Raw genomic sequence first — 26,869 nt, forward strand, 5'->3', positions numbered from 1 at the left:
CTTGTTATTTCAGCTTTATGACAAAATAAATACAAAATCTTCACCACAAATCAGGAATCCTCCGAGTGATGCTGTACAGAGAGCCAAAGAGGTAATGGCTTTAAAATATATTTTTTACTTAGAAAGTTTTATTCTTTGAAACAATTAAATGGAATGTTTCTATCTTCATTAACATACTGATATGTATTCTGGCTTACAATCTGAATTATTTCTGGAATTCTAGTGTTGTTTACTTAAGTTACATAACAGGTTGCATAAACTTGTAGAGTTCCATTGTGTCTGTAAGGATTATATATTTAGATATTTATACACACACACATATTACTCGGTTTCATCATTTAACATTTGTGGCAGCAATAGCAGTAGTAAAAGCAATACTCATGTTGGGTAAATGCGGTATCTTTTATGTTCAGTATAATTCTCTGCAGCAAAAGTTTGATGTTCATATGAGTTGTACACAAAACATATATTTCTTAGTATCAGCTATATAAGTTGGAAAAAAAAGATAAATTCTCAGTTACAAGAACAGCAAACCTAGAGATGCAGTAAAGTTGGCCCATTGTTACAAAATATATATAGACCACAGATTTTCTTAATTGTTATACCTGATATATAGTGTTTTGTTTATTTATTGCAAGTAGTTAAAAAAAAATAGTTGTTTTATGTATTATCAGTAGAAATAAATATAGTTGTTGGGAGTAATGTCATGGACAAAAACTGTTTACAGTATTATTATAATAGAATGAACAGAAAGACTTCAAAACGCTGTCTAATAACTGAAGTCACACTGATGGAAACCCCAAAGTTCTGTTCTGCAGAATTTTCTAGCAGCTAATCCTGGGAGGTGCTTCTAGAAGCAGAAAACTCTGCTTTCATTGTCCAAGTAGTTGTATGTTGAAAATAAAGGTGAAATTGACAGGCTGCAGGCAGATGAGTTAAAACTTGCTCCCTCCTCATTAGTAGGAGTAGCAATTGGTGGTGGTGGTGGTGTGTGTGACCTATAGGTTAGTGCTTTACTTCTGTCTCCATATTTAGCTGTTACAGGAATACCATCAATTGAAAAAAGAGCAACTGTTTCCATCAAATATCTTCTTTATTGTCACAGAAAGCAAGAAAATTGAAAGGAGGTGTTTTATCCTCTTGGATTGGGGTGATAGACTCCTACACACTTTTCTGTCAAAAATGTTCTTGTATATAATCTTTAGGAGATATACTGACTGACCAGCGAGGGGTTTCATTTGAATAGCTTTCTTTAGAAGAAAGTTACTATGGTTATCTTTACTGTTTGTTTTGCAGGTATTGGAAGAAATTTCGTGTTACCCAGAGAACAATGATGCAAAGGAGCTAAAGCGTATTTTAACACAACCTCATTTCATGGTAAGCAAATGCTACCCCTTGTCTTTGATTTTTTAAAACATATTTTTTATATTTAAAATGTTGTTGGATGCAGGATGTCCCTGCTTTATAACAAGTTACTGAAGGTGGTCAGTATTTTAAACTAGTCAAAGGATTTCTTTTGTTTATGCTGTGGATGAAGTTCATCATTTCAGAAAGCAGTGTTTTCTTCGATCTGTTCTGAACTCATCAGTTGGAAGTAATGAATTGTGAACTTCCATAACACAAGAATTATAAGCAGGGGTCTTTGCGGAATTTGCTTAACTGAAAGCTGAATTACTGTAAATCTGAACACCTAATTTCCAAGAAAGAGTGAGCTGAAACCAACCTCATATGCAGGTATAAGAAGAAATCTGGGTAGCTGCATAGCCCAGTAACTTTTGATAGCCAGAGCAGCTTTGGGTACATTTATATTTTTATTTTAGATCAGATCAGGAGTATTTTTTCCAAATGAATCTCCTGAATCACATTTACAATACTTTGGTTTGCATCATGTACAGGGCATGCAAACTACACTCCTTGCAGGTAAAGTTAAAGATTGTGAAGATGTACTCTGGAAGCTCAACCAGTGTAACCTAGCAGCTGATGGGCATACAGTCTATAGGGAAAGGTGGAAACTGGTCAGAAATTAAAACTCCTGCAATGAGTACAGTGTATACATCAGGTCCTCGCTAGTCTAGCTGCTTTACTCTGTCAATCCATTAGTGTTTCATTGCACTAATAGGTAATGCAGACACCATTTTTTTCTGTTGTATTCTGCAACATGCTGATATGTTTTTTCCTGGGGATGATACATCTGAAGCCTGTAGCAAAACTGGAACAACATTTAACAGGAATACTTGCCTGAAACAAAACATAAAACAAGGTAGAATGGTTCTCACCCATACTGTTAGGAAGATAAAAATGGAAAAAACAACCACAGACAATACTCTCTGTTACTTAGCTTCTGTAAATGCAATCTGATATTAATTTCATTTACATTTTTTGCATAATTACCACATAGTATTGCAAAAACATTAGGCAGTGTGGAGAAAGAGCTTTTTTTTTTTTTTAAGTCTAAACTATTTTGAAAGTAGGCATCAGTAAAAATGATTGTGGCATATGAAATTTTAATTATTAAGTCAAGCAACGAGAAAAGTAAGTCAGAAATCATCTTTTATTAGATATCTCAATTTCCACCTGGTATCCTCATAAATTTAAAAGCAGCTGTCAGGCTTGTCTTGCTACAATTCTGTAGAAGGTATTTTTGATAGTGAAAAAGCTGCAATTTCATAACAAATATTTTTGATGAGGAATAATTTCAGTTAGTTAGTCTATGGCAACCCAAGCTAAATTGCTAGTAGATAGAGACTCCTGTGTTTTCCCCATGTTTCATCCTCTCCCTTGCAGTAGTTCTGAGATTCATCTGATACTGCACACAGATACTGCACTGTGCTAAACGTAGAAAATCACTCCAACAAAGCAATGATCAGTTTAGCCAGAAGAATTAGGGACCACTGGAATACTGCCAGAGCCAGAATGAGCAAGGGGAGGACTGACACAAACATGTAAACTAGCAGTTAAGTCAGCGTATGTTGCTGTGTCACCATACCTTTAGGGTGCAGATACCTAAGAGCCTCCAGATGTCAGAGACAGTTCCATTCTCTCCCATCATTGTAGTCCTGCTCCCAGATGCATCTTTTATAAGGTTGCAGGCCTTACGTGTTTTTTTTATTTATATGGCATTCTGCCAAACTCCTTCAGAGCAAAAGCCGTTAAAATATGTATTATTATGAAAGGAAATAACTGTGTAAAACAGTGTTGTCAGTCTGCATTCAATGTGTTTTCCAGGCATCATAGAGAGCAGTACTCGTGTTAGTAAATTATTGACCTCCAATGCATAGGAACTGTAGCAATACAATGCAATAAATAGGATCATGTGTGTTAACACTTGCCTGAAACAGAGTATTTTAGTATTACTTATGTTGTTATCTAATGTGTATACTTAATTAAAAGCCAATAGTATATAATCTATCTCAATTACTTACAAGTATATATGTGTTTACAGTTTAGACTATGTATAGGACTTCACAGAGTCAAAGTCAATAAAGTACAGGTTTGTCAATACTGTTATTGGGATTGGAGATGTTCAAGTTCAAAGTTTTTTGTTGTTTTACTGTTGTTTTACTTTTGTGTGCCATATAGGTACAGGAATAAATTATGAATTTATTCTATACATTTTGAACATTGATTTGAATAAATGTATGTAAATTTGCATAAAAGTCTTCCAGAAAGTAATTAATTCAAGTATCATTTAAAAGATCATCAAGTATCTTGTTTGTTGTGTACAAATTTCAAAGAGCTTTTATTCTATTACACAGCTATCAGTAATTTTGCAAATACACCAAAGAAATTTTTCTGTAACAGGTTCTATTATATATGTTTAGTAGGTGGCAACAACTGAAATGTTTGCTGTACTAGAATACTTTTATTTAATTAAATATTAGAAGTCTTTTCTGTCATCTTGTGCCTTCCTACACTGTTCTTTGTAGATAATGATCATTTAATATAGTATAGCAGTTGTTCTCACTAAACTTTCATCTTCTGCAGGATTAATTAATATGTTCTGCAGGGAATAAAGAGACAGGGAAAAATCTAAATGATCAGGATTAACAGAAATGCATGAAAATAAGTATCTTTAGGTAAAGTCTAGTAGCAGTCTTTACATTAAATGTTTTCAATATTTAAATAGAGGTTAGTGCACTTTCATGTCCGTGTTTGTGAATTTGTGTAAATTTTTGTTGAAACGTTCAGAAGTCATCTAATATAATTGTAAAGCTTTAAAAATGTTCCAATTACCATATTTTAGTCTTATACATGATATATATTATTGCTAAAGATATAGTTAAAGCAAGGCAAGTATTTGATGTGAAACAAAGGTAAGGCACTGAATTACATGAGAAATGCAATATTAAGGGTGGGGAGTACAGCAGATACAGGCAGCTGCATGAAGTCAAATAAGTAGTTTTGAGTAGACAGAGCTGAGGGAAGTGCAGAAGAATATCCTGCTCTGCTAAAGAGTGTCTGCACAAAAAGTGAAGACCATGCTCCTTGAATGGATGGGTTTTAACAGCCAGAGCTTCCTGTAAACTTATATAGGAGTATTCACATAAAAGTTTATACCCAATTAAATAAAACAAATTAAGAATTGATTTAGTTAAAATGTTTTGACTTATGTTTATGTGCAAGACCTTTCAATAGAAAACATTGTTTAAGTAGTATAGATGAAGGTAGAGGAATTGTTGCAAGTTTGAGCTTGTGGTAGACAAAAAAAAAAAAAAAAAAAAAAAAAAAAACTGAAAATGCAGATACAGTTCAATGTTTAAATAAAATAGTATTTATGTAGATGAGCTTGAAACACTGGAAAAACAGGAATGAATGTGAGCAGAGCATTGCTAGGTTAGGGAATTCTGTTCCATCATTATAATGCTGAATTCCTAACTATAGTTTGATTTGAGGAGAGAGAACTTACACTGGTTATGAAGCTGTCTTTTTTTAACATGGTACACTTCAGAAGTGCTATTTTAGGAATAAATTTAGAATTTAATACAGGCCAAGAAAATCCCAGTTTTTCCTTGAATTCCACTTCAGAAATACATTTTTTTTAACCGCTGTTTCAGTTTGTTTTGCTTAAACATTTTAATTGAAGACTAAGATGTAGCAGAATCAGATTTCTCTGCAAAAAACAATTCTAGGTGGTCAATCTCCAGCCTTGAAAGATTGATGGGTTTTGTAAGAGCTATGAGCATTTAAATGACAATTTACAAGATGTTAACTATCATACATATTGACCTATCACCTTGCAGTGATGACTGATAAGTCTACTGTATATTGTAAGAACTTAGGTTGGATTTATCAGTCCTTCAAGTCCAGCCATTTGATTACTTTCTCTGTTTAATCGTTGATGAGTTGATACGGGAGTAGTACAAGAATGTTCACATATAATTCATATTTAGTTTTTGGGCAGAAGCAATTTATCTATAATATACTCATTGTTAAAAGTTGAATGCAAGCATGAAATGGATATGCTCCAGGGCTCTTAAAGATACCCTGGAGAAAAGTGAAATATCATATCATTAAAAAGTCTGGTACGGTTGAATACTGCTTTGCAAATATATACGCTTTGTCCAACTTTCATCTTACAATAGTGTGTTACACTTTTAACAGCTATACAGCTTCATTCATGTCTTTGCCCTAGCTTAGAGTACCTGCACAGTCAGTAGTTCTGCTTACCAAATATATTGAAATATATTTAATCAATTATGTATTGTACCATTCTTTGCATCAGGAAAGAAAGAAAAATTAATGAAGCAGTATTTGAGCAGTTTGCTTTAGATTATAACTTTCATCAAGTATTTTGAATGCAGTGCAGTTGTACTGGGGCCATGCTGTAGGAGAAGGAGAGTATGGAAGTGTTAAGCTAGTAAACAAACGAACAAAGTATTTCATTCAGTACTGATCCACAGTCTGTCTTTATTATAATGAAATACCATGGGATCTGAATACCTTTTCATTTTTGCAGGGCAATTATTGTGGAATAATTGGCTTTAAAAGGTAGCTTCCTAATTCTGTGTCCAGGCACATAAATAATGACTGATACCTTGCAGGTGTTGAAAAGCATGGGGGAGATGGAAGCAACCTCATTTCCATTATGGTATCTACAGTAGAAAATGATGTTTACTCATGTAGATTTTAAAGTCTAGGTTTGTGGGTATGCATTTGCAATCTGATGGAGTTTATCTTAGACTCCTTTCAGAGAAAAATCCCTGTATAGAAAGTGAGGCAGAAATACCTTGAGTTTCTTCTCATGTCTGGAAAGCTTCAGAAGTATTTATATGGCATGAGTTGAAGGGCATCAGAGATGGTAGAAGATGATGGTGTTTAATTACTGTAATCTCCTCTAGGCCTTACTTCAAACTCATGATGTAGTGGCACATGAAGTTTACAGTGATGAAGCGCTGAGAGTTACACCTCCTCCCACCTCTCCATACTTAAACGGAGATTCTCCAGAAAGCGCCAACGGTGACATGGATATGGAGAATGTAACACGAGTTCGACTGGTGCAGTTCCAGAAGAACACAGATGAACCGATGGTATGAGGAGAACTCTGTTGCTTGTTTTGCTTGACTCAGTACTGGTAAAGACCAGTATTATATTGAATTCAGTGAAAGTTTTTGCACTTTGAAGTTGCCAGTATAGATGGAATAGTTCAGCAGCCATTGTATATCCTTACCTTCCTATATATATCCTTCAGTTAAAATGCTGTGCATGTATTCATATTGCAGTAGTACCTCTATAGCTGGTTTTGTTTAAAAATAAACTTCTGGTAGTTATTACTAGATCAGGCTTCAAAATGTAAAACTGAACTGGACAATCTCTACTTGAATATAAAATCACATTTTTAACAAACCAGAATCTTACATGCTGATTTATTAAATTATTAAATTATATCTTCATCTTATAAATAGCATCTGTTTTCAATGCTTATATTTAAATGAGTGGCAAAGTTTTTTACCTTAAAATTTATACGCTGCCTTCAGGGTCTTAGGAACAGTGACTGTTCTTAACCATTCAAGAGTCACACTGCTGAATGTTTTATCTTAAGAATATAAACACTTCTTTTTCTAGGGAATCACTTTAAAAATGAATGAGCTGAACCATTGCATTGTGGCAAGAATTATGCATGGAGGAATGATTCACCGGCAAGGTAATCATGTGTCATAAATGGTTCTGTTTTCAAAAAAGATTTAGATCATTTTGTACAAACTGTGTAACAGCACATATTCCTCATTTTGATTGCTACTATTCCGTAGTTGTCAACCCCTATCTAGGCGAAGTCCTGCTAACTGTGTTTAGCACCTTTCAGTTGTAGATGTCTGCTTGTGTTGTGAGATGAGGGCCCATTATGTTTCATTTAAGCATTAATTAGAGGAATGAGGTTATAGCTCACTGGGAGACTGAAATGCCAATAATTTCTGAAGCCAAACTAATTTAATCCTACATTTAAAAATAAAAATCCTTAGACTGGTTACAGTACTTCTCCTTGCAAAAATGGAGGAGCCTAGTTCAACAAAAAAATTAAGCTTCTCCATGTATTTTCTTGCAATTCTTGAAGATCAATGTACTTTTGATTTTGAGGCTTATAAAAACAATTCATGAAATAAAAACATCCTTAGTGCCTACAACATGAATTTTTATTTTCAGTTTTCATTATGATAGCAAAACCTGCAAGCATACGTATTTTCTCATCTCTAATCTACTGCTTTTTTCCAGGTTTTGTGAACAGATCAGGTGTAAGAAAATAATTAGCTGGATTTTGTCCAACTTTAAACAGATAACCTTCCCTGCTAGGTCATTAGCTGCAAGCTAGGTTCACACCTTTAAAGGGGTTACTTTAGTTTTTTCCAGTTTGCTATCTTTTGCTTTTTATAAACACAAAATTTTACAAATTTTACATAAAATTTGTCAGACCAGAGTTCCTTCAAGCCTACTGTTTTATTTCAAAAGAAGCTAGGAATAGGCAGTTAGGAAAACAAAGCATGAAACAATGAAAGTGTAAAGCAATCTTTTTCCTGGTATTTTCACTTTTTAGTTATACAGTGCTTTTTATTTCTGAAAATGTGGGAAATGTAATATATTCTATATGTACTTCAACTAACGAAGGTAGCTCTTCTGTGCACATAGATTTAAGTGGAATTGAACCATTCTTCAGTGTTTCTGTAGTATTCTCATCTTTTTTTTAGTGTTTCTAATCTTGTTAGTGCTCTAGGTGCCTCTTTGCTTCACTATGTCATTTAACTGCTTGAATTTAGGAAATTTTTTACTGAATAGAACAACACAAATGTCACTGGGTAATGATCTTGAGTACATGTCTTTGAATCCGGTAGACAAGGTCTGTGGGTTCTGTTTGGTTGTTTGTTTTTAATGTTACTGTTTCTGCTATCTCTACTTCTTGTGTGGAGAACTGCCAGGCAGTAACAGCAATGACTAGGTAACAGATCTACTGGGAGGGTTACAGGAGCTGTATAATTTCAGGTCTAGCACTATTAAGCACAAACTGCTCAATTCACATAACAAAATAGTAGCGGCTGTGAAGTCTGCTTCCATCTATATGCCAGCTGTATCTAGTCCTGTTGTTTATAGCTTATTCAAAAGATGGGAAAGATGAATTAGGAAGATTTGGCTTGTAAAGATACTGTCTACTTCCACCTTCAAGAGGATCCAGCTCAGTGAAAAGAAAATAACAGTTTAAGTTACTCAAAATTGTCCTTTGGTTGACTTGTATGCATTTGTTAGGATAAGTAAATGAATTGTATCTTAGATATCAGGATTTTAATTTTGTCTTGGTTTTCACCTTTGTGTCTGTGCTTTAACTTAGCCGTGTTGTCCATTCACTTTCTGTCTAGACCCCGTCATGTTGTAAATACTGTTTTCAGGGGATCTGACAGTGGCAGCTCTTAGTATCGTAACCCAAATATGTGTGTTTTTTTTTTTCTCCTGCTGATTGTCTGGTTTGGGGTTACACATGCAAAATAGTGAATTCATTATTAAAATGCATTTAAGAAGAGGTCTCAATATGTCATTTAAAAAAAAAAAAAAAAAAAAAAGGATTTCCAAAGAAGGAAGAGGACTTACTGCCTTCCCCTTTAGCCACTCTGGAAAAACAGTAGTTGTACATTGTCAGTGCTGCATTCTCAAAATGACTTAATAACCCTGGTAAGGCTTATTCAGTTCTAACAAAATGCAGGTGATGCCTCGGTGAAAACACAATGGTATGTTCACAGTCACTCCGTTTCCAAGTAACAGAGTTTGTTTCTGGCTACAAAACATGATTCTGGTTAGGGACCCCAGGAATTTGTTCTGTCTTCTCTGTAATAGGGTAGGCGTTCTCATGCTTCTGTGGAGAGCAAAAGGACACACTTCCTAAAACTGTCTTCACTCTGGCTTGCAAAGACAAAGAAGGAAACCATTTACTCCAGGAGTACATCCATTCTTTGTTATTATAGATGCATATGTTATACAGCAGTAAGTCATGGGTAGATTAAGTTCTGAGTAAACATAGCACAGCCAGTAGAAAAGGAACCAAAATTAGATGGTTCAGCATGTGTGTCATGGGAGCCACAAATGGTATGAAAGACTAATTATTCATAAATGTCAAGAATACTCTTTTCTGACAAGAATATATATGAAGAGTAAGAAGTTCCTGCACATACCTTAGATGTTTTTATGGAAAACTGCTAGAAAATTGAGTAGGTTTGAACTACTTAAGTCTAAAACTGTCATCTAAAAGAGCCTCTTAAGTTGCTTCTAATCCTGAGGATAATTAATTCATTTGGTGCAACCTCCCTGTTTATCTTTTATAGATAATTTTTTTTGTGGCATGCCATCCCCATCTCAGCTTCAGCAGGTCAGTTTATGACTTGCCTGAGCCAAGTAGATAGTTGTTTCATCAAATGAGATTGTAGGTAGTCACACCAATCATCTAGATTCAAGTTGAAGTCAAGTGTACATACAGAAAATTCATACTGTAGCTGTGACAAAGCCAAATCAGAGAAATTAAAAAATATAGCAGTCTGACAAATAAAATTAAGACTATGTCCAGAAGCCAGACTGCATTAAGTAGTCATTTGATAAAATACTGGAATGTCTCTGCTGAACATATCCAGCCAAATAGTTGCAGGGTTCAACGCGTGAGTTTTTGAAGTATACCTGTAAGGGAACTGATGTTTTTCCTAGTAACTATAAAAGGTGCTGGGGCATCTCATGCTGGCCTATTGACTGCAGTCTCAAAGAGATTCTAATGCATCACTATCAAAGTCCTTTTATGAATCTTGCAAAAAAATGTATTTTAACATGGTTTCATATTTATGCCTTTGCATGAATATTATTAATGTCTTAAAATTCAGTTTGTGTAATTGTGGTGGTTGTGTGTTTCGTTGATTCTACAGGTACGTTACATGTAGGTGATGAAATACGAGAAATAAACGGAATCAGTGTGGCAAATCAGACTGTAGAACAACTACAAAAAATGCTTGTAAGTGCCTGAAATGTTTCTCACGTTCTTTATGAAATTGTCTGTCATACTTTGATAAAATTTTCCATAACTGCATTGCAACTTCCCCTTTTTCTTCTATTCTTGATGGCCACCAGGTGCCTGTAATGCAAAATCTTTGTGTTCAGCTGTTACAGGACTCTGCATGCTCTTTCCTCTTTTTTTCTAGTGTCTTTTTTGCACATTATGGCCAAGAATGGCAGAAGGCACCTCCGTGTGTCATTTTATTTATTCTGTTTAGTCCCACAGAAAGATTTTTGCAGTCACTGAGTATATTGTGAAAGAAAATAAAGTTCTCGTGACTGTTAGTATGGTTGCGATACAAATACAGGGACAATAAATCATAGAATCATCCAGGTTGGAATAACCTTGGGGAGGTCTCCAGTCCAGTCTCCTGTTCAAAGCAGGGTCAGCACTGAATTCAGCCCAAGGCCAGACAAATCTGGTCAGGCCCTGAAATTTTCCAAGGGACAGAGATTTGACAGGACAGGTGCCTCTTTTGGCAAACAGTTCCAATACTTAATTATAATACAGAAAAAATGTAGCTGGACCATCCCTTATTTCAACTTAAGACTCTTGTGGCTTACAGTTATTGAAGTTACAAAGAAAAAAGTATATTGAGCTCAAACAGTCTGGCTTTCTGGAGGAAAATGGTATCTTGGGCCTTGCTAGTAGTCAGTTTGATATTCTATAACACATTTTTTTCTGCATGCAACCCTGATCTTGGATGATAATCACTATTCCTCTTCTTGCATCCAAAACCAAATAGACAAGCTTAAGTAAATCCAGGCAAATAGTATTTTGTAGGCTTACAAAAAAGACAGACAGAGAGAGAAGGAAAAACTCCAAGAACATTTGAAATGATCTGGTTACCTTTCTGCCCAGATCCAAGTCCTGCAGTTGTCAGCCATGTGGTGGCACTTACATTTTCACTGTCTTTTAAGAAAATATGACTGTGAAATTACATTGCTGTAGTCTACTGCTGTTCTACAGTTACTTCTTATTATGAATATTCTTACAGTGTAGCAAATGCAAACTGTCAGACCCCCATGTTCTATTTTGATCAAAGACTATTTCTTACTTTTCTGCCTTTAATGATGTGACATGCACCTTTTCCAGAAACTGTGAATATGCTTTCATTAGCATGTATGATGAAAGAATATCACTTTTATAGCAAAGACTGCGTAGGTCACAAGCATATAGCTACAAAAAAAGATTGACATTTGTGAATTTCTCACCTTAAAATACAGCTGTATGTTCTAGACATTCAAAAACTGGTCAGGTGAACAAACTGATGATGCATGTTTATCTTTTTAGATTAATGAGAGATGATCTAAATGTTAATTTGTAAGTGAAATGACAAATTTACTGCAGCATTTTAGCTTTTCTGAATACTTACTTCAGGAAAACCTACAGCTGCTCTCAGACTATGATGCTTTCCTATCAGACATTAGTGATTTGGAGATTTTATATTAAGCAGCTTTAATGAAGCATTTCTCTTTTTACAGAGGGAAATGCGTGGAAGTATCACCTTTAAGATTGTGCCAAGTTATCGCACGCAATCTTCATCCTGTGAGGTAATGTATTTAATGAACCATCCCATTTCTTCCTCAGTCCTGTAACTAACTGCCTGCTGATGGCTGAATGTTACTGCTTTCTGGGAAATTGTTTCTGCCTGTCCTGTTAGATCACGCACACCAATTTTACAACAAAGATAACGGAACACGAGTAGGTCCCTCCCACCTACTCAGCCCTGCCTTCATATTCATCTCATCAGCACCTTAACTAACTCTTTACAGCCTATATAAACAAAAATAAATAAATAAATAAAACAGGAGAGGGCATCCTCAACTCATGCATTTAGGAAGCCCCTTTAAAAATTACAATTTAAACACTTTCTCCAGGAAGTCTGTTAAAGTTCCTAAGCTGAGGAGCTGTCCTCCCTTTTTAGTCATGAAACATTATTTTGCTGCTTTGGGCTGTTAAGGGTTAATTGAAGAATCTGTTTCTGTATAACCCTGTTGAGGTAAATTTGTGATGGTTGTCTGTAACAGTTACATGTGGCTTAATATTATGTTTCCATGCTAAAATGGTATTTGTCATTACAGAAGAAAAACAGATTTGGAGTTCAGTTCTTGTTGAACTGGAAACTAGGTGTTACGGTTTTTGCACAGCAGCATTGTTTAATTCCCTCTTGCTCACAAAATTCTGTTCCAGATTACAATTGAAGGGAATTAAATTCTAGAAAATGGCTACTTGAGAGTTACAGTTCTAATTTAAGTGTACAGATGGCATATGTACTATGTAGATGATGCCAATCTTTCTGTGCCACATGCTTAATTGCGCAAACAGTTCCCAAATTAGAATTCCAAGAGTGAAATCACAATCCCTGTTGAAGTCAAACACCTTAACCTAATTAGAGCTGTGATTTCACCCTAATTGTTTTTGTGTCTCAGCAGATGCTAGAACATATAGAAGCTGCTATTGTGATTGTCAGAACAATCTGTTTGGGAAAAAAAAAAAAAAAACTGTTTTTTGGTTGCCTTCTGTTCTAGAAGTCAACAAGAACTAACAGATTTTAGAGACTAGGCGTTTGGCAAATTTTCACCTGTAAGGTATAAATATGAAGCAAAAGTTCTTCATGAAATACAAAGGCTTTAAAAAAACTCAAACAGAAATCCTAGAGTGTGCTGATGCATTTATGTATCAACTATTTTGCTGTAAATAGCTGTAATAATAGAAGATATCTCACTTCCAGATATTCAAACACAGAAACTGCTGAAACTATATACCTCCTGGGAAGATGATTATTTGGTGAAAATTAAATTCAGCATGCAACATTAATACCATTAGATGTAATTTTAGTAGTAGTTGGTCATTTCTTTTCCTTAGCTTTCTGTCTTTGGGTTCTTCATGACTTTATTTCACAGAAGAGAGGAAAAGAATCTTACCTTTCATTGGACAAAACAGCAGAACTGAAAAGTGTGATCAAAAACAGAAATAAAATAAGCATGAGAATTTATCTCACTGTGGCATTTTACATTCACTTAATTAGAGGTACCTGAGTCTATTCCACCTGTTTGGTCACATCTATGACTTCAGCTAGTGCTCTGACTATTAGAAGTGTTCTTAAAAAGCCAACATTTTCAAATTATCCTATTAAATCAACTCTAGTTCTTTGGTACAGAGATAATTTCCTTCACAGGATTTTTCAAAGTTGTGATTCAGATGAGGAATCATATTCTTTACCATTGATACATGCTAAAAATAGACGTTGAATGATATTACTAAGACTCTCCAGCAAGATAAGTTTAGAGATGTTGGGTCTTCACTAGTAGTACTAGTTATTTTTGGTAGTATTTTGGATATTTCAAGAAAGTTATGTTGTTGGTCTTTCCTGCCCCATTAGTTGTGGACTCGTGCTGATGCAGAGTAGTTTTACCAGAAGAATGTAAAATAGAATCAGTAATTATTTTGGGTTTATTTTGCTTTGTTTTGTTTTTAAGATTCTTACCATGATCACATCATTGGGTTGCAAAATACCTTGTTAATTTTGAATAAGCAGAACTAAATAGTAGTATAATCAGATGTAATATGCATATAGGGGTTGTTTTTGAGAGGAACATATTTATCAAATAGCAGAGATTTACATCCCACTTTCCCATAGTTGATGAGTGTTTTGGTGGTGTTTTCTAAATATTTAACCAATTTTGCATATTTAGGGAAGTCTTGTCCTTATAGTATGTGACTGATTTCAATGTCCCTAGGCATTTTTCAAAATCTTGACTGAATAATTTCAGGTTGTTTAGGGATTCCTGGCTTCTGCTGCATTTGTGCCTTCCATTCCATTCCCTAGCCTTCTATTTAATGGAGTAGACTTTGCTCAAAAACACAGTACTGTGAGTTCCCTTGTAGAAAATCTTGATCCAGTTGTTCTAATGTGAGAACACCTTCTTAGTCTTGGCGTGGTATGTGGACCAAGTTATAAAGATAGCTAGATAACACAGTGTTCAGGATGTTGCGTTTTCTGTTTCAGATACCCAGAAAATTACAGACCTCTGTTTATACAAATGTGAATTTAGGCAATAATTACAACACATTCTTAGAACGGCCGGTGGCTGTATATGCTCTTTGTACATTTAAGCTAGTACTTTATCCAACTGAGAAAGCATTTTGCTCTAGCCACATTTGCATTCTTACTTTGTTTAAAAAAACAATACAAACCAAAAAAAAACTTCCCTTACCATTCTTACGTATCTAACACTATAAAAAGTTCAGATGTTCTTAAGTACAAAGAGCTTTCCTTATAAACAACACCCTTTGTTTCAGATTGTCTTGTGAAACACTTAAGTTGTTTCATCAAGAAGAAAAGCCTTTATATATGTAAGATTTTTAAAATGTATTGGTAATCATCAGTGATTACTTATTTAGCCTTTTAATGTTTCCATTAGTGCTATACTCTTAAACTTTTTTATATTTGTATTCGAAATGCTTCCAGAAAGATTCCGTGATCAAAACTGGAATTGAAATGTATTTGCAGATTTTTTGAAAGTCTTGTTTTTTGTGGATATGGCAACACTGTCATTAATGTAGCTGTTTTTGTCAGCATCTAATTTGATTGGGCCATATCTAGTAGGTGTAATTGACTTCTGCTATAGGATTGTGTCTGACACTTTGGTTTGTAATTCAGAATCCACCCATAACAACAAGGAATCAATGGGAAACTCATTTTACCATCAGTTGGAAATGATTGTGATTGTTTCCTCTAAGGCTTCGGCTGTGATGCGTGAACTAAAGAGCAATGATCCAAAAGAGTACCATTTTATTATTTGGTTTGTGGCTAGACAAAATTGGAAAGCCTAGACATTCAAGTAATGCTGAAATCTCATTTCTACACTACACAGAATCATTGGTTTCTCCAAGTGTTTTTCTGCTCTTATCCCTAGGAGAACTAGGAATTTCCCTGATTTAGTTGAGGAACAAACTCACAACAAAAGATGAAGTATTCTAGTCCAGGTCTAAGCAGTCCTAGCTTTCTACAAGGATCTCTCTGCTCATTGACTTGTCTCATTAGACTGTGCATAATACATTTTTTTTCTTAACTTTTGAGACTGGTATTTTTGGAAAGAAAGATTAGGTCCCTAGGAAATAAAGAATCTAAATGCCTTTGAAATTGTAGTCAAATTAACTAAATACTTAAAAATTGTACATATGTTTGATGTATTAACTTCTTACAATTAGTACTGAATTAGTAGTACCAATAGCACTGAAAACATTTTTTCCTCAATACGTTGTGACAAGCATTTGCTTTGAGTAGTGTTCTGCTGAGAATCGTTGGAGGAATAAAACCAAAATATTTTCAAAACATGAAAATTTCCTTCAAAGGAAGAAGCCTTCAATGGAGGCCATAAATAGCAGCATTCTTCACATTGCTCTAAACTTGTTATTCTCCAAATGACCTGGGTGCCTGCATAACTTTACAAAGCTTTCCCTAGCCATCACTGGACTAGTAGTCATAACAAACCAGTTTTAAAAACAAAAACAAACAAAACAGGACAACAAAAAGTAAATTTTATCCTTCATTTCTTGAAAGTGAGAGAAATTGGCAGAGCCAGAGTTGCTGAGCAAGCATAAGATCTGCATATGAAAGAAGGAAGTTAATACTTTTTTATTTGGAAAGAAGTATCACCTAGCTGCTGTTTAATTATGAAGGTGGTGCTAATATGCAATAATACACAAAAAAGGAATACTGGTTCCTTTAGGCATTTTTTTCCAATAATGAGTAGCTTATTTGGTCTCATTTGAACATTTGAAACTTGTCATGCTGGATTGATTTTGTAAATATAATTAGAACTGATTTCCTCCAGTTTGTTATGTGTTGCAAACAATTTCAAGAGCCAAATGAGCATTTTGTTTGTGTACATGTAGCAGGAGTATACAGACCTACATATGCAATGATTTTACAGTGGTAATAGTTTCAGATTTGTCCTCAACTGTGCTAAAATCAAACAAACATCTGGATAAGTATATATGGAACTTTCTGAAATCATATGCAATGAGTCTAAATGCACAAGTTCTAAATGAATTTGTTGCACATCAAGTATGAAGGCAACAAGAGTGAGAATGTATGGCCTGCCATTTTAATATTTTTTTTTTGATATTTTAAAATAGCTGTGGATGCTATCACATAATGAATAAAAGTTAGAGAATATCCGTAGAGGAACTTTGTGTGATTGATGCTGTTGCATGAACAGTTCAGCTCCAATTCTGTTTTTTAATCTGTTCAAAAAAGGCACACATACTGATAAAATGTGACTGGGGTAACTGTGTTCTTTGAAAACTGTTTTACCCCTTTTATGCCTTTTATGTACTATCCTTGACGTTACATGAAGTTACCAAACATTCCTAAATTGACCTTTGATATGGAATATTGTATTCCAAAATTCCTGTGGGGCTAAAGGGGATTCTTATTTTTCACAATGCAAGAGTGAATCGTTTGATTTCCTGAAGAAATGGCTAGTTAAACTCAGTGATCTGATATTACAGAATTAAGGACTAGGTGATCAAAACAGTATGTGAAAAAGATTACTTGGCAAGTGACTTTCTTATCTCTCCAAACCCTAGCCAGAAAGTCCTGATATCCTTTCTGTAGAATTTCTGCATCTGCTGTCTTGTCACTGAAGTGTAGGACTACACTGGTAGTGTGACTCAAGAAAGGAGGCTTGGTGGCTTTTTAAAAGGATATATTATTGCAAAGTTTAATGTTTTTAAGCCCATGAGACTGTTGGAAGGAAAAAAATAATAATTAAAAAAGCAATATGATGTAACATGGATGAGGAAAGAGAAGAGTATCTAACTTTCTGCTCCTATATTAGCAGCAGTGTCTCTGAGACACTACAGAGATATATCTGAACAAGTAGAAGGTGGTCAACCTTAGAAGAAGTAGAAGGTGACCTCCACATGGCTGAAAAAAAATTTAGAAACTTCTTTAAAATGGAATGTTTGCCTTGTTGTAGTTCAAGTGTGCAGCATATAACTTCCAGCTAGTTACCTTTAGCAAAGGCACCAATATGGCTAATGTCCTTTAGTGTTGTCAACCATAGAAGATTTGAGAGTTAACAGATTTTCAGCTGTTTGATTGCTGAGGCAACATAAAAATAGTTATTACCTAGGACACATCAAAATGTCAAACCTGAATTTCAAGCTATGAACAAACTTTTCAAATTCACAGAGTTTGTAGTGTGGAAACTTTCACGGATGAAGCAGCTACGCAAGTGGTTATAAGGCTGTGGATGTAACTGTTATTTAAAAAATATATCTGTGTTCCTGTGATAGTGTTGTGTTGTTAATGAACCTTGTGTCTTATTTCAGAGAGATTCCCCCTCTACATCCAGACAGTCCCCAGCTAATGGCCATAGCAGCACTAACAATTCTGTTTCGGTAAGATTTCCAGTTCCACACAGAGAAAGTGTGAAAGTTTTGTTGGTGCTCATCTGCCATTACTGTTATACTTATCGTGTGGTCAGTGGAAAATTTTGTCCTGCTGATAGAACCTAGGTTATTGCATATGTAACTCCCCATCTTTGTTTTCTAAGAGTTTTTTCCAACATACTCTTCTCATTAGAAGCCATATGGTGAGTTAAATGTTAATAACTGTAATGTGACACTTCAGTCATCCTTAAATCATTGTTAGCAGTTTCCTCAAAACTAAGCAAAGGTTTCAAGTGGAAGTCTTATTTCCATCCTAAACTCTGGAAGCAGAGTTTGAAGAAAGAATAACTGTGCAGTTAATACTTCGAGACCTTGTAGATTCCTTAAGCTTTGTGTTTTGAGAGACCTCTGGAACGTGTACTGGTTTCCGCTATCTGAGTTAACGAATTGGTGTGCCCTCTGCTGTTGTGGTACGTGCACATACTTTGTGAAATACGAGCCTTGCCTGGATATGAAAAGCAAAAGGAAGTGGCTTTAAACTGCACTACAAACCAAGCTATTATCGTCACATCTTTAACACAAAGTACTTCCTGTTTCGTATGTATTCAGGTAGAAAGTTGCTGTTGATCTCCTGTTTTTCTAATGTATGGTAATGTTAAAATTTGTGTTGTTTACCATTTGTCATTGTTTGGACCAATGTAGTAACTGTACATGCAAGTTCCTTCAGTAAGAGTGCTGTCAATATCATGAGTCATGGGACTACCTAAAAAAAAATCCTAATTAACTACTCCTTTAACTGTTAAAAAAATACATATACACCATTACAATTGAGAAATGATTTGCCACAAGGTAAAGTACATCTAGTTAATACAATACAAAATAATGGTGTGGATGAAAAGAAAAAAAAAAAAAAAAAAAAAAGATTTTTTGTGAATTAAATCAAATTTGTAATATGATTAATAGTTATAGTCTTACTCTTTGACATAATTTGTCACAATATACATTTTTAATAAGACTATTTTTAGTATTTATTATAGCCAACATTCTCTTTTTAAAATAATATGAAGTATTAAGTGGAAAAAGGCATTCATATAAAGAGCCTCTTTCACTTGATGGTGCTTTTGTGTTGAAGATGCTGAATCGTATATTAAAAAGCACATTCTCTATCTGCTTAAACTATTTACCTGCTTTCTTCAGCTTGCTGCTAAACAGCCTGGGTTTGATTTTTCTTTAAGAAAAAAGTATTTTTAAAATGGATCAATGCTTTTATACTTTTGTCTGACTTACCATTTTACTGTAATGTAGTATGAATCACTAACAAATGGTGTTGTATACCCTTAAAAAGTAAAATGAAAATTTCTTCTCCTGGGTTGGCTTTATTCTGCAGGACTTGCCATCGACAACACAACCAAAAGGACGACAGGTGAATAGATATCCTCCATGGGAATTTATAAATTTAGCTGCTAGTGAACATCCCTGCTTATCTTTTTCCCCTCATATTCTGTATGTGCTGAACTAAAACATTTAAGCTTGAAAAATGTGTTCCTTTTTTTTTCCATTTTTCTTTTTAACTCATCTGTTTGTGGCTAATTCAAAGTAGCATTTTTTCATGTGTCCATATATGCAAGAGAACAAATTCATTGTAAATTTAACTTGAGATGTTGTTTTAATTCAGAATGCATTAATAGACTTGTCATGCAGTCAAGTAGTGGCCTGTACAGATTTTCATCTTAGATGAAAATATTATAGTTTAGCTGAAATGGAGACTAGTAGTACAAGTGTGTAATACTCTAAAACATTGTAAAGACAAAGCTTCGAAAGCTTGATTTGATTTATAACTAGTTATTAACATTAACAAAGCTCTCTCAAAGAAGTACAATAAGTACAATTTCTAGTAAGCCCTGGTAAGTCTGAAGATAGCCTCATATTTTCAGTCTCAAGTCCAGATCCTGAGCTTCATAACTTTAACCTGACAAATGTACATGTCCTTGTAGACCAAAGGTCTTCCATCCAGAGAACCTCAAGAATACCCTTAAGGGCTCTGCAAATGATTCCCGGTGATTCCGTTTGCAATTTTAATATATTTTTTTAACTGCAGCCTCCAAACCAACACAGCATCAAGAGATTTGTGGTTCATCTTCAGTAACTGCTCCATTTAACCTTTCCAGAATATGCCTCTGAATCTTTAACTGTGAACTCAAAGGGTTTTTATAATAATTCTTTCAATTCCATTCAAAAGAGTCAATGGACCTCATAGTCTGTTGCCTTTGAAAATCTTTTTGTATTACTGTCTGGTTGTGTTGGCTGGAATGGTTATTACAAGAATAGATTGTTCTTGCTTCATTTCCCATTTTTAAAGCTTACAGCTTGGTTCTTTCAACTTTCAGTTGTCTTCTGAAGTTTCAGGCTGTGTGAATGTAGTCTTGAAGAGGCTCTGTGACAGACCTTCCAAGCTGTTGTGTTAGGTTTTGGTTTTCCTCTCATGAGGTATTTTTCCCAGGAGAAAAGAGTGTGTTTGAGACAATATCAGAATAATACCAGAATCAGCATGTCCCTCATACTCGCAGCATTTATAGTTACCCTTTTTTTTCAGGATTCTTTTCCCGTTGACCCACCATATTTTTTCTGGTAGCTTGTCATCCTTGAGACAGTAAGGGCTTGGATAATAGATACACTGGTATAAATAAGGAAGTGCATGATGTTCCATAAAAGTATTGTCTCTGAGTGTAGATTTTGTAGATGCTGTCTTAAACTGCAACACAGACGTGAAAAGCAAGGAAAAGTTTCTAGATGGTAAGAATACTGGTCACTTTTCTAGACCTATATTACGTTAGGGTAAAGTAAAACAAGGAAATAGTTCAATACTGACTACCTCAGAGTAAGCCAATTACTAAGTAAGAGTACTTGGTTTTAAAATATCCTATTTTTCAGGTGAAAAAAAGAACTTGGGTTGCTTATCTAAAGTCACACACTCACTACCCAGCAGAACAAGGGTCAGATTAGGAATATTACCAGTTGAGTTCTGCATTGTTGTTACCATCAGTTGCTAACTCTAAATAGATAAAAATGCATCAGGTACGCAATAGTAGTTAGAATATTAGTCATTTTAAGTTAATTTATTCATATGTTGGATTGCCAACTGGATTTCTACAGAAATAAACTTTTTTAAGTGCCTCGAACAGTACTAAGATTGGATAGCTACAACTTTTTAAGCAGAGATGAAAAGTGTTTGTTGCAGTTTAAATGAGGGATATTACTTTGCAATGTGAAACTTTTTTTTTTTTTAATCTAGTCATCCTTAGAAAGGAAATTGGTAGTAGAGTATACATGGCTGGCTGAGTCACTGTAGGATGATGTTTGAATTTCATAAACTGCAGAAATCATCCAATTACCCATCTTGGGGATGACATGTAATTCTGGTTCTAAGATCTTTGGATGCATCAGGGCTGTAATTAGCAATGAAAACTAGAAATAGCTTTTATTTTTATTTTCTAGGGTTGGGGCCTCCCTAACACACGAAGCAGGGATTTGTATATTATTTTAAATTGTGAAGTCAAAATTTCTTCTGTTAATGTTGCTTAGAAAATACCTTACTCCAGTCATTATATGGGACAATTCATTTATATAGGATTAGACTTTTACCGAAAACCCTATACAGAGAATTTGTAGATTCCACCCAACTAACTATATGTGATAGGCCCAACAGTGGATTTCCTCTTTAATGTAAAAAAAAAAAAAAAAAAAAAAAAAAAAAAGTTACTAAATTTTTGGTCTAAATACTAATGATCAGTAATGTAGCCCTTTATGTTGTCAAGTAATATTTCTTGTCATGCACATTTTAAAACATATCATGGAACTTCAGTTGGAAAGTGCAGTGCAGTTCAAGTCATAAGCCTTTGGTCTATAATGATTTATGATAGTTAATGTTGATTTGAAGGATCCTATCAGTTTATTATAGATCTACATAAAGTATTCAGAAGCCTACATGTGCTCAATTTTGCTGTTCAGGTTTAACAGTATGTAGAAGACACGAGCTTTCAAAATAACATCATACGTCTCCATTGTTTGCTGATATTTTTTTCTGTTCCATTTTCAACTATCACTTATGCTTTTGCCCTTCTGTTTCTTCCTTTGCTTGTTGCAAGCAGTATATGTAGCTACATGCACAGATCAAGTTTTCATCTGTTTGTCTTAATACTGTACCAGTAATAATATGGCAGTGTCTGTTATAAACTCTTCTTTATAGATATATGTCAGAGCACAATTTGAATATGATCCAGCAAAGGATGACCTCATTCCTTGCAAAGAAGCTGGCATCAGATTCCGAGTTGGTGATATTATCCAAATAATTAGCAAAGACGATCACAACTGGTGGCAGGGTAAACTGGAGAACTCCAAAAATGGTACTGCAGGTCTTATTCCTTCTCCTGAACTTCAAGAATGGTATGACTTAAGTTTTCTATAAAAATGAATTTAGTTTTGCTTGCATTTTTGTCTTTCATGCTTGTCATTTTTGCATAGCTAATTTCTGCGTAATTTTTCCTTTTTTTGGGTTAAAAAAAAAAAAAAAAAAAAAAAAAAAAAAAAGTATATTGCCTCAGTTTCTGTGGCATTGATTTTTTTTTTTTCCTCATATATGCTTAAGACTTGCTTGGAATATCATATGTGTTATATTAGAAAAATAAGTACATGGTTTAATAACTTTTTGTAACTTTAAAACTTGTGCTTTCTGATATATTTTAGAAAACCAGGACTGGAGTTTACATACAAATTGTTTATATAAGGAGGTCAAATTATTTCTCTTTTAGGCTCTAAACACTGTTGTCATTGGTACTGTTGACATGCAAGTTCTGCAGGAATAAGGTTGCAGCTAGCAGTCAAACACCAAACACCAGTCATTGAGGGAATTTTGGGGTTTTCTCCCCTTTTCCTTTTTCATGCAAAAGCCAAATAGCAGAAAGAAATCACAGTGCAGAGAATCCTGAACAACTGATTAAACAAACAGCACTGCCACCCAGTTCCACAAAAGCAACGCAGAACCTTTAAACAACCTCCTGCAGAACCTGTTTAGTAAACGTTTTAAATATATCAGTACAAACACAGGGAAGTTTATTAGTGTGGATAATCCAGCCCAGAATACTTCACAGAAGATGTTTTATGTAAAGAATTAGAGTGCTGTAAAGGGTTTAACAGCAACTGTACCACCTGTACTGGCTAAGAGAGATTTTGGTAGAAGAGAAACAGAGACAGATAGCCATTTCACTGAATCTCAAGAGCTCCCTTGCAATCCCTGACATATGGAAGACACTAGTATACACTAGAATAGGAACACACACACTACTTCATCCTAAAGGTTATCCTCAAGACATTTCAACAACACAAGAAGATTTGCCCTGAACTTTAGACCATAGCAGCCTTTCCAGACTTTGCTCGCTCTTCCAGTCTAGTCTGCTGCAGTGGTCTACAACCATTTCAGTAGCTACCTTTCCTCCCATGCTCCCTTGATCTGTGAGTTTTAATGATCTACCAGTAAGAACATTCTGTGTATCAAAATATATTAGTATTAGTATTAGTAAAGTGCATTTAAGTCATTAAAAAAAAAAAAAAAAGTTTGGAAAAGCGTTACTATACTCTTGTGCTATTAAACAGTTTTATTTTTCTAATTCATCATGCATGGCTTTTTAAAAATACAGTTGTTACAACAATTTTTCTTTCTACTGCATATGCCAGGCGAGTTGCTTGTATTGCCATGGAGAAGACCAAACAGGAGCAACAGGCCAGCTGTACTTGGTTTGGAAAGAAAAAAAAGCAGTACAAAGACAAATATTTGGCAAAGCACAATGCAGGTATGAAAAAAAAAAATGCAAGTATCTTTAAGAGGTTAAAATCTTTACACTCTAAACTTTGCCATTAATTGTTTAGCTGGCACTGTTATTTTAATCTAAACAGTCACTTACAAAAATACAAATAAAGTTTTAATTATGCCAACAACATTCTGCTTGCTCTTTGCTGTTTAAACATATAGCTGAATCAGTTAGAAGCAAGCTGCAACAAAATAAATGTATCATAATATATCCTTGTATGGACTTACGTTGTTTTGGACGTTATATTTAAAGAAGCATTAGAAACCAACAGGATATCAATTTTACAATCTGGTACTGTACTGTTCAATACAGAAGACTTTCAGTAGTGTTCTTAGCATGTGTTTATGGTTATAGATTATATATGTAAAAACATGATGAAGACGCCTTTTTTTTTTTTTTTTGAAGTTTTACAGCTGCAATCATAATAGGAACCACTGTGTAATCAGCCTGTTATTTTACAACCAAATTGAACAAACTGTGGAAGTTTTTCTCTCTGCAGTGATTTCTGCCTGAATCCTGAGATTTGGATTTCTATCTAGACTGATGAAAAATTGATTTGTTTTGAAAATAATCCAAGTCTGTATTTTATACTTATCAGTACAATCTTTATCAGTACAATCTTTGTGCAGTATCAGAGCTCATAATACATCAGTACTACAGAACTTACATATCTTAAAAGCCATTTGAAAATAAAGTCTAAGAAAGTCAAAGAACAGTAATTATAATTTGTACTCCTTAACTCACAGCTACATTTAAGATGTTCACAGTGAAATACAAAGTTACTTGTTAGCCTGAAACCCGTATTGTATTGTCTCTAAATATTTAATTATGACTGAAGTAGAGATTGAAAGCTTTAACTTGTTTCCTTTCTTTTGCTGTTTTGCCATTCCGGTTGTTCTAGTGCTTCCACTTCCCTGCAGTAACACGAAACCATGTTTTACTAATTATGACCTTGACAAAAACCGTTGAGAATAAACTAGATTTTGTCACCGGGACTCTTTGAGAATACCAGATTTAAAGTATTACTAATTGCACCCAGCATACATTTTCACAGCATGCTACTCCCTTCAGTTGCGCCAGTATAACTTTGCATGGCTGTGCTGTCAACGGCAGTAACTGGAGAACAACCCAACAAAAAACACTTTTTTTCTTTAGGACAGATAAATTTCTTAGTACAGTTCACAGTGCAACTACATAGTTAATCACATCAGTGTGACTAAGCATGGCACGCTACAGAGGAATAAGCAAAGGAAAGAGGATGGTCAGGGAAGGAGCAGACAATGCAATGAGCTAGTTTTGCTCCTGAATACCTTGTATCAAGTAAATCCCTGTCAAAGAAAGGTAACCTAAACTTTCCTGTCTTGATTTAGGGGGGACATTTTGGAGAAGGCTGACACAATTTGACCGCCTTAGTGCTTGCCACTGCCAATACTTGTAGACACTTATCAAAGTACAAGGTTTACCAAAAATTAGAAATATTAACATATAAAGTTATTATTTTCAAAATATAATCTGACATTTCCCCTTCCCCCTAAGAAGTCAAAAATTTAACAAAAGCACAAACTGGAATCAGTATTTCTCTCAGAAATGTGTATTGATCATGGTGTCCTTCAGGTAATAAAAGTGATGACAGTAATATTCCAGGGAATGAAGAAAAACGTAGGACATTAAGAGGTTCACTGAAATGCTATGATGCTATTATGTATTTGTTAAGTTTAACTAAGATAGTACTGAATTTACCTTCTCTAAAATACTGTATAGTAAATGGTATTGTTAATCGGAAATATTACAACACTGCTCTTTGCAGGTTTCCAGCTTGTCTGCCTCAGAATTAAAAACATCTCCTGTTCTATCCAAAATAAGTATAATGAATTTGGAACTGAGAAGTCTAATCTAGATGTCATAATCTGGCTCGTAGAAGAAAGTAGAATTTATTTTTGTTATAGCTTAGTATAAAGTTAAATCATTTAGCACTGTGCAATCTATTTGGACTTTTCTGTTACTTCTGTCTCAGGGAACAGACTGAACAGGGGTGATGGGAAATGAGCTACTAAAACAATTCATAGTCAGCTAAGATCAGTTTGTAGGTCTAGCTAATAACTTAAGAGCTAAGATTTTGTTGTGGTATGTTGGGATATTATTGGAACTAGAAATTTGATTATTCTGCCAATCAGACATAGTTTATGAAGTCAAAAAGAGAATACTTCAGTTACTTTTTATAAATAAAAGCAAGGATGTTCTCCTTTACAAGAAAAATTGGCCATCACATTTTTCTTTCCTCCATACTTGATACTAAAATATTTTGTCCTTCAAGCGACATCTTCACAGACATACATCTTATCATAGTAAAGTCTATTTGAAACCAAAGCCCACAGGAAAAAAAAAAAAAAAAAAAATGTTTTTTTGAGTATTAGGTTCACTGACGTGTATAAATGCTCTAGAGATATGCTGCAGTGATAACTTTTTTTTTTTTTTTAATTTATTTTACTGAAGCGTTGATGCAGGACTCCATAAGAGAACACTCTTCAGAACACTAGAACTATGCTTCATATTATGCATAATGGAGAAAATTGCCAAGCTTTTTAAACTATGTTTATCATTTCTTAATGTGATTTATTTGCCTTGTGTTTAGACTATTGCATGGTAAAGTTTATTTTGTGCATATACTTTTTATTTTACTAATATATTACAAGCCATATCTCAATGACCCCTGTACATTTTTCATGCTGTCTTACTCCCAATGGCCTCTGTGCATGTAAGTAACCTGTCAAGTGACAATGCCTCTTTATTTGCTTCTTACTGTTTCCTTTCAAGAACTCCTTTTCTTTATTAGCTAGTAACACAGAAGCATCAAAAATTCAGTCTTTAAATGTGTCCTGTATTCCTCATATCTTGTGTATATTTAAAAAATAATCATTTTTCTTTTGTGTTTGAAAACCCTACAACCATTAGGTATTTCCATGTAGACTGAGACATATCTTCTCCATGCTACTAATTTGTGATGAAGGCATTCATATGTATCATTTCTGTTGTTTGCTCCCATTGTTTGTATCTAACATAATGTGGTTTTGTTCAAGAAGAAAATAAA

General features: G+C 34.4%; 1 protein-coding gene across 13 annotated transcripts in view; it reads left to right on the top strand.

Moving 5' to 3' along the window:
* CASK (calcium/calmodulin dependent serine protein kinase) overlaps nt 1-26,869 on the top strand; it is a 214,611-nt gene that overhangs the window by 171,818 nt on the left and 15,924 nt on the right. For 6 of the 13 annotated variants that reach the window (XM_035315990.1, XM_035315991.1, XM_035315992.1 and 3 more), the window contains 10 exons: nt 14-91; nt 1,297-1,377; nt 6,339-6,527; nt 7,063-7,141; nt 10,383-10,468; nt 11,995-12,063; nt 17,858-17,926; nt 19,305-19,340; nt 22,164-22,360; nt 23,648-23,763. In XM_035315990.1, coding sequence (XP_035171881.1) covers nt 14-91; nt 1,297-1,377; nt 6,339-6,527; nt 7,063-7,141; nt 10,383-10,468; nt 11,995-12,063; nt 17,858-17,926; nt 19,305-19,340; nt 22,164-22,360; nt 23,648-23,763 — 1,000 coding nt within the window. The remainder of the gene's footprint in view (nt 1-13; nt 92-1,296; nt 1,378-6,338; nt 6,528-7,062; nt 7,142-10,382; nt 10,469-11,994; nt 12,064-17,857; nt 17,927-19,304; nt 19,341-22,163; nt 22,361-23,647; nt 23,764-26,869) is intronic. The other 7 variants (XM_035315995.1, XM_035315996.1, XM_035315997.1 and 4 more) reach the window with 3 other exon arrangements.

Source organism: Oxyura jamaicensis, chromosome 1 (genome assembly GCF_011077185.1).
Source record: "Oxyura jamaicensis isolate SHBP4307 breed ruddy duck chromosome 1, BPBGC_Ojam_1.0, whole genome shotgun sequence".
Lineage (NCBI taxonomy): Eukaryota > Metazoa > Chordata > Aves > Anseriformes > Anatidae > Oxyura > Oxyura jamaicensis.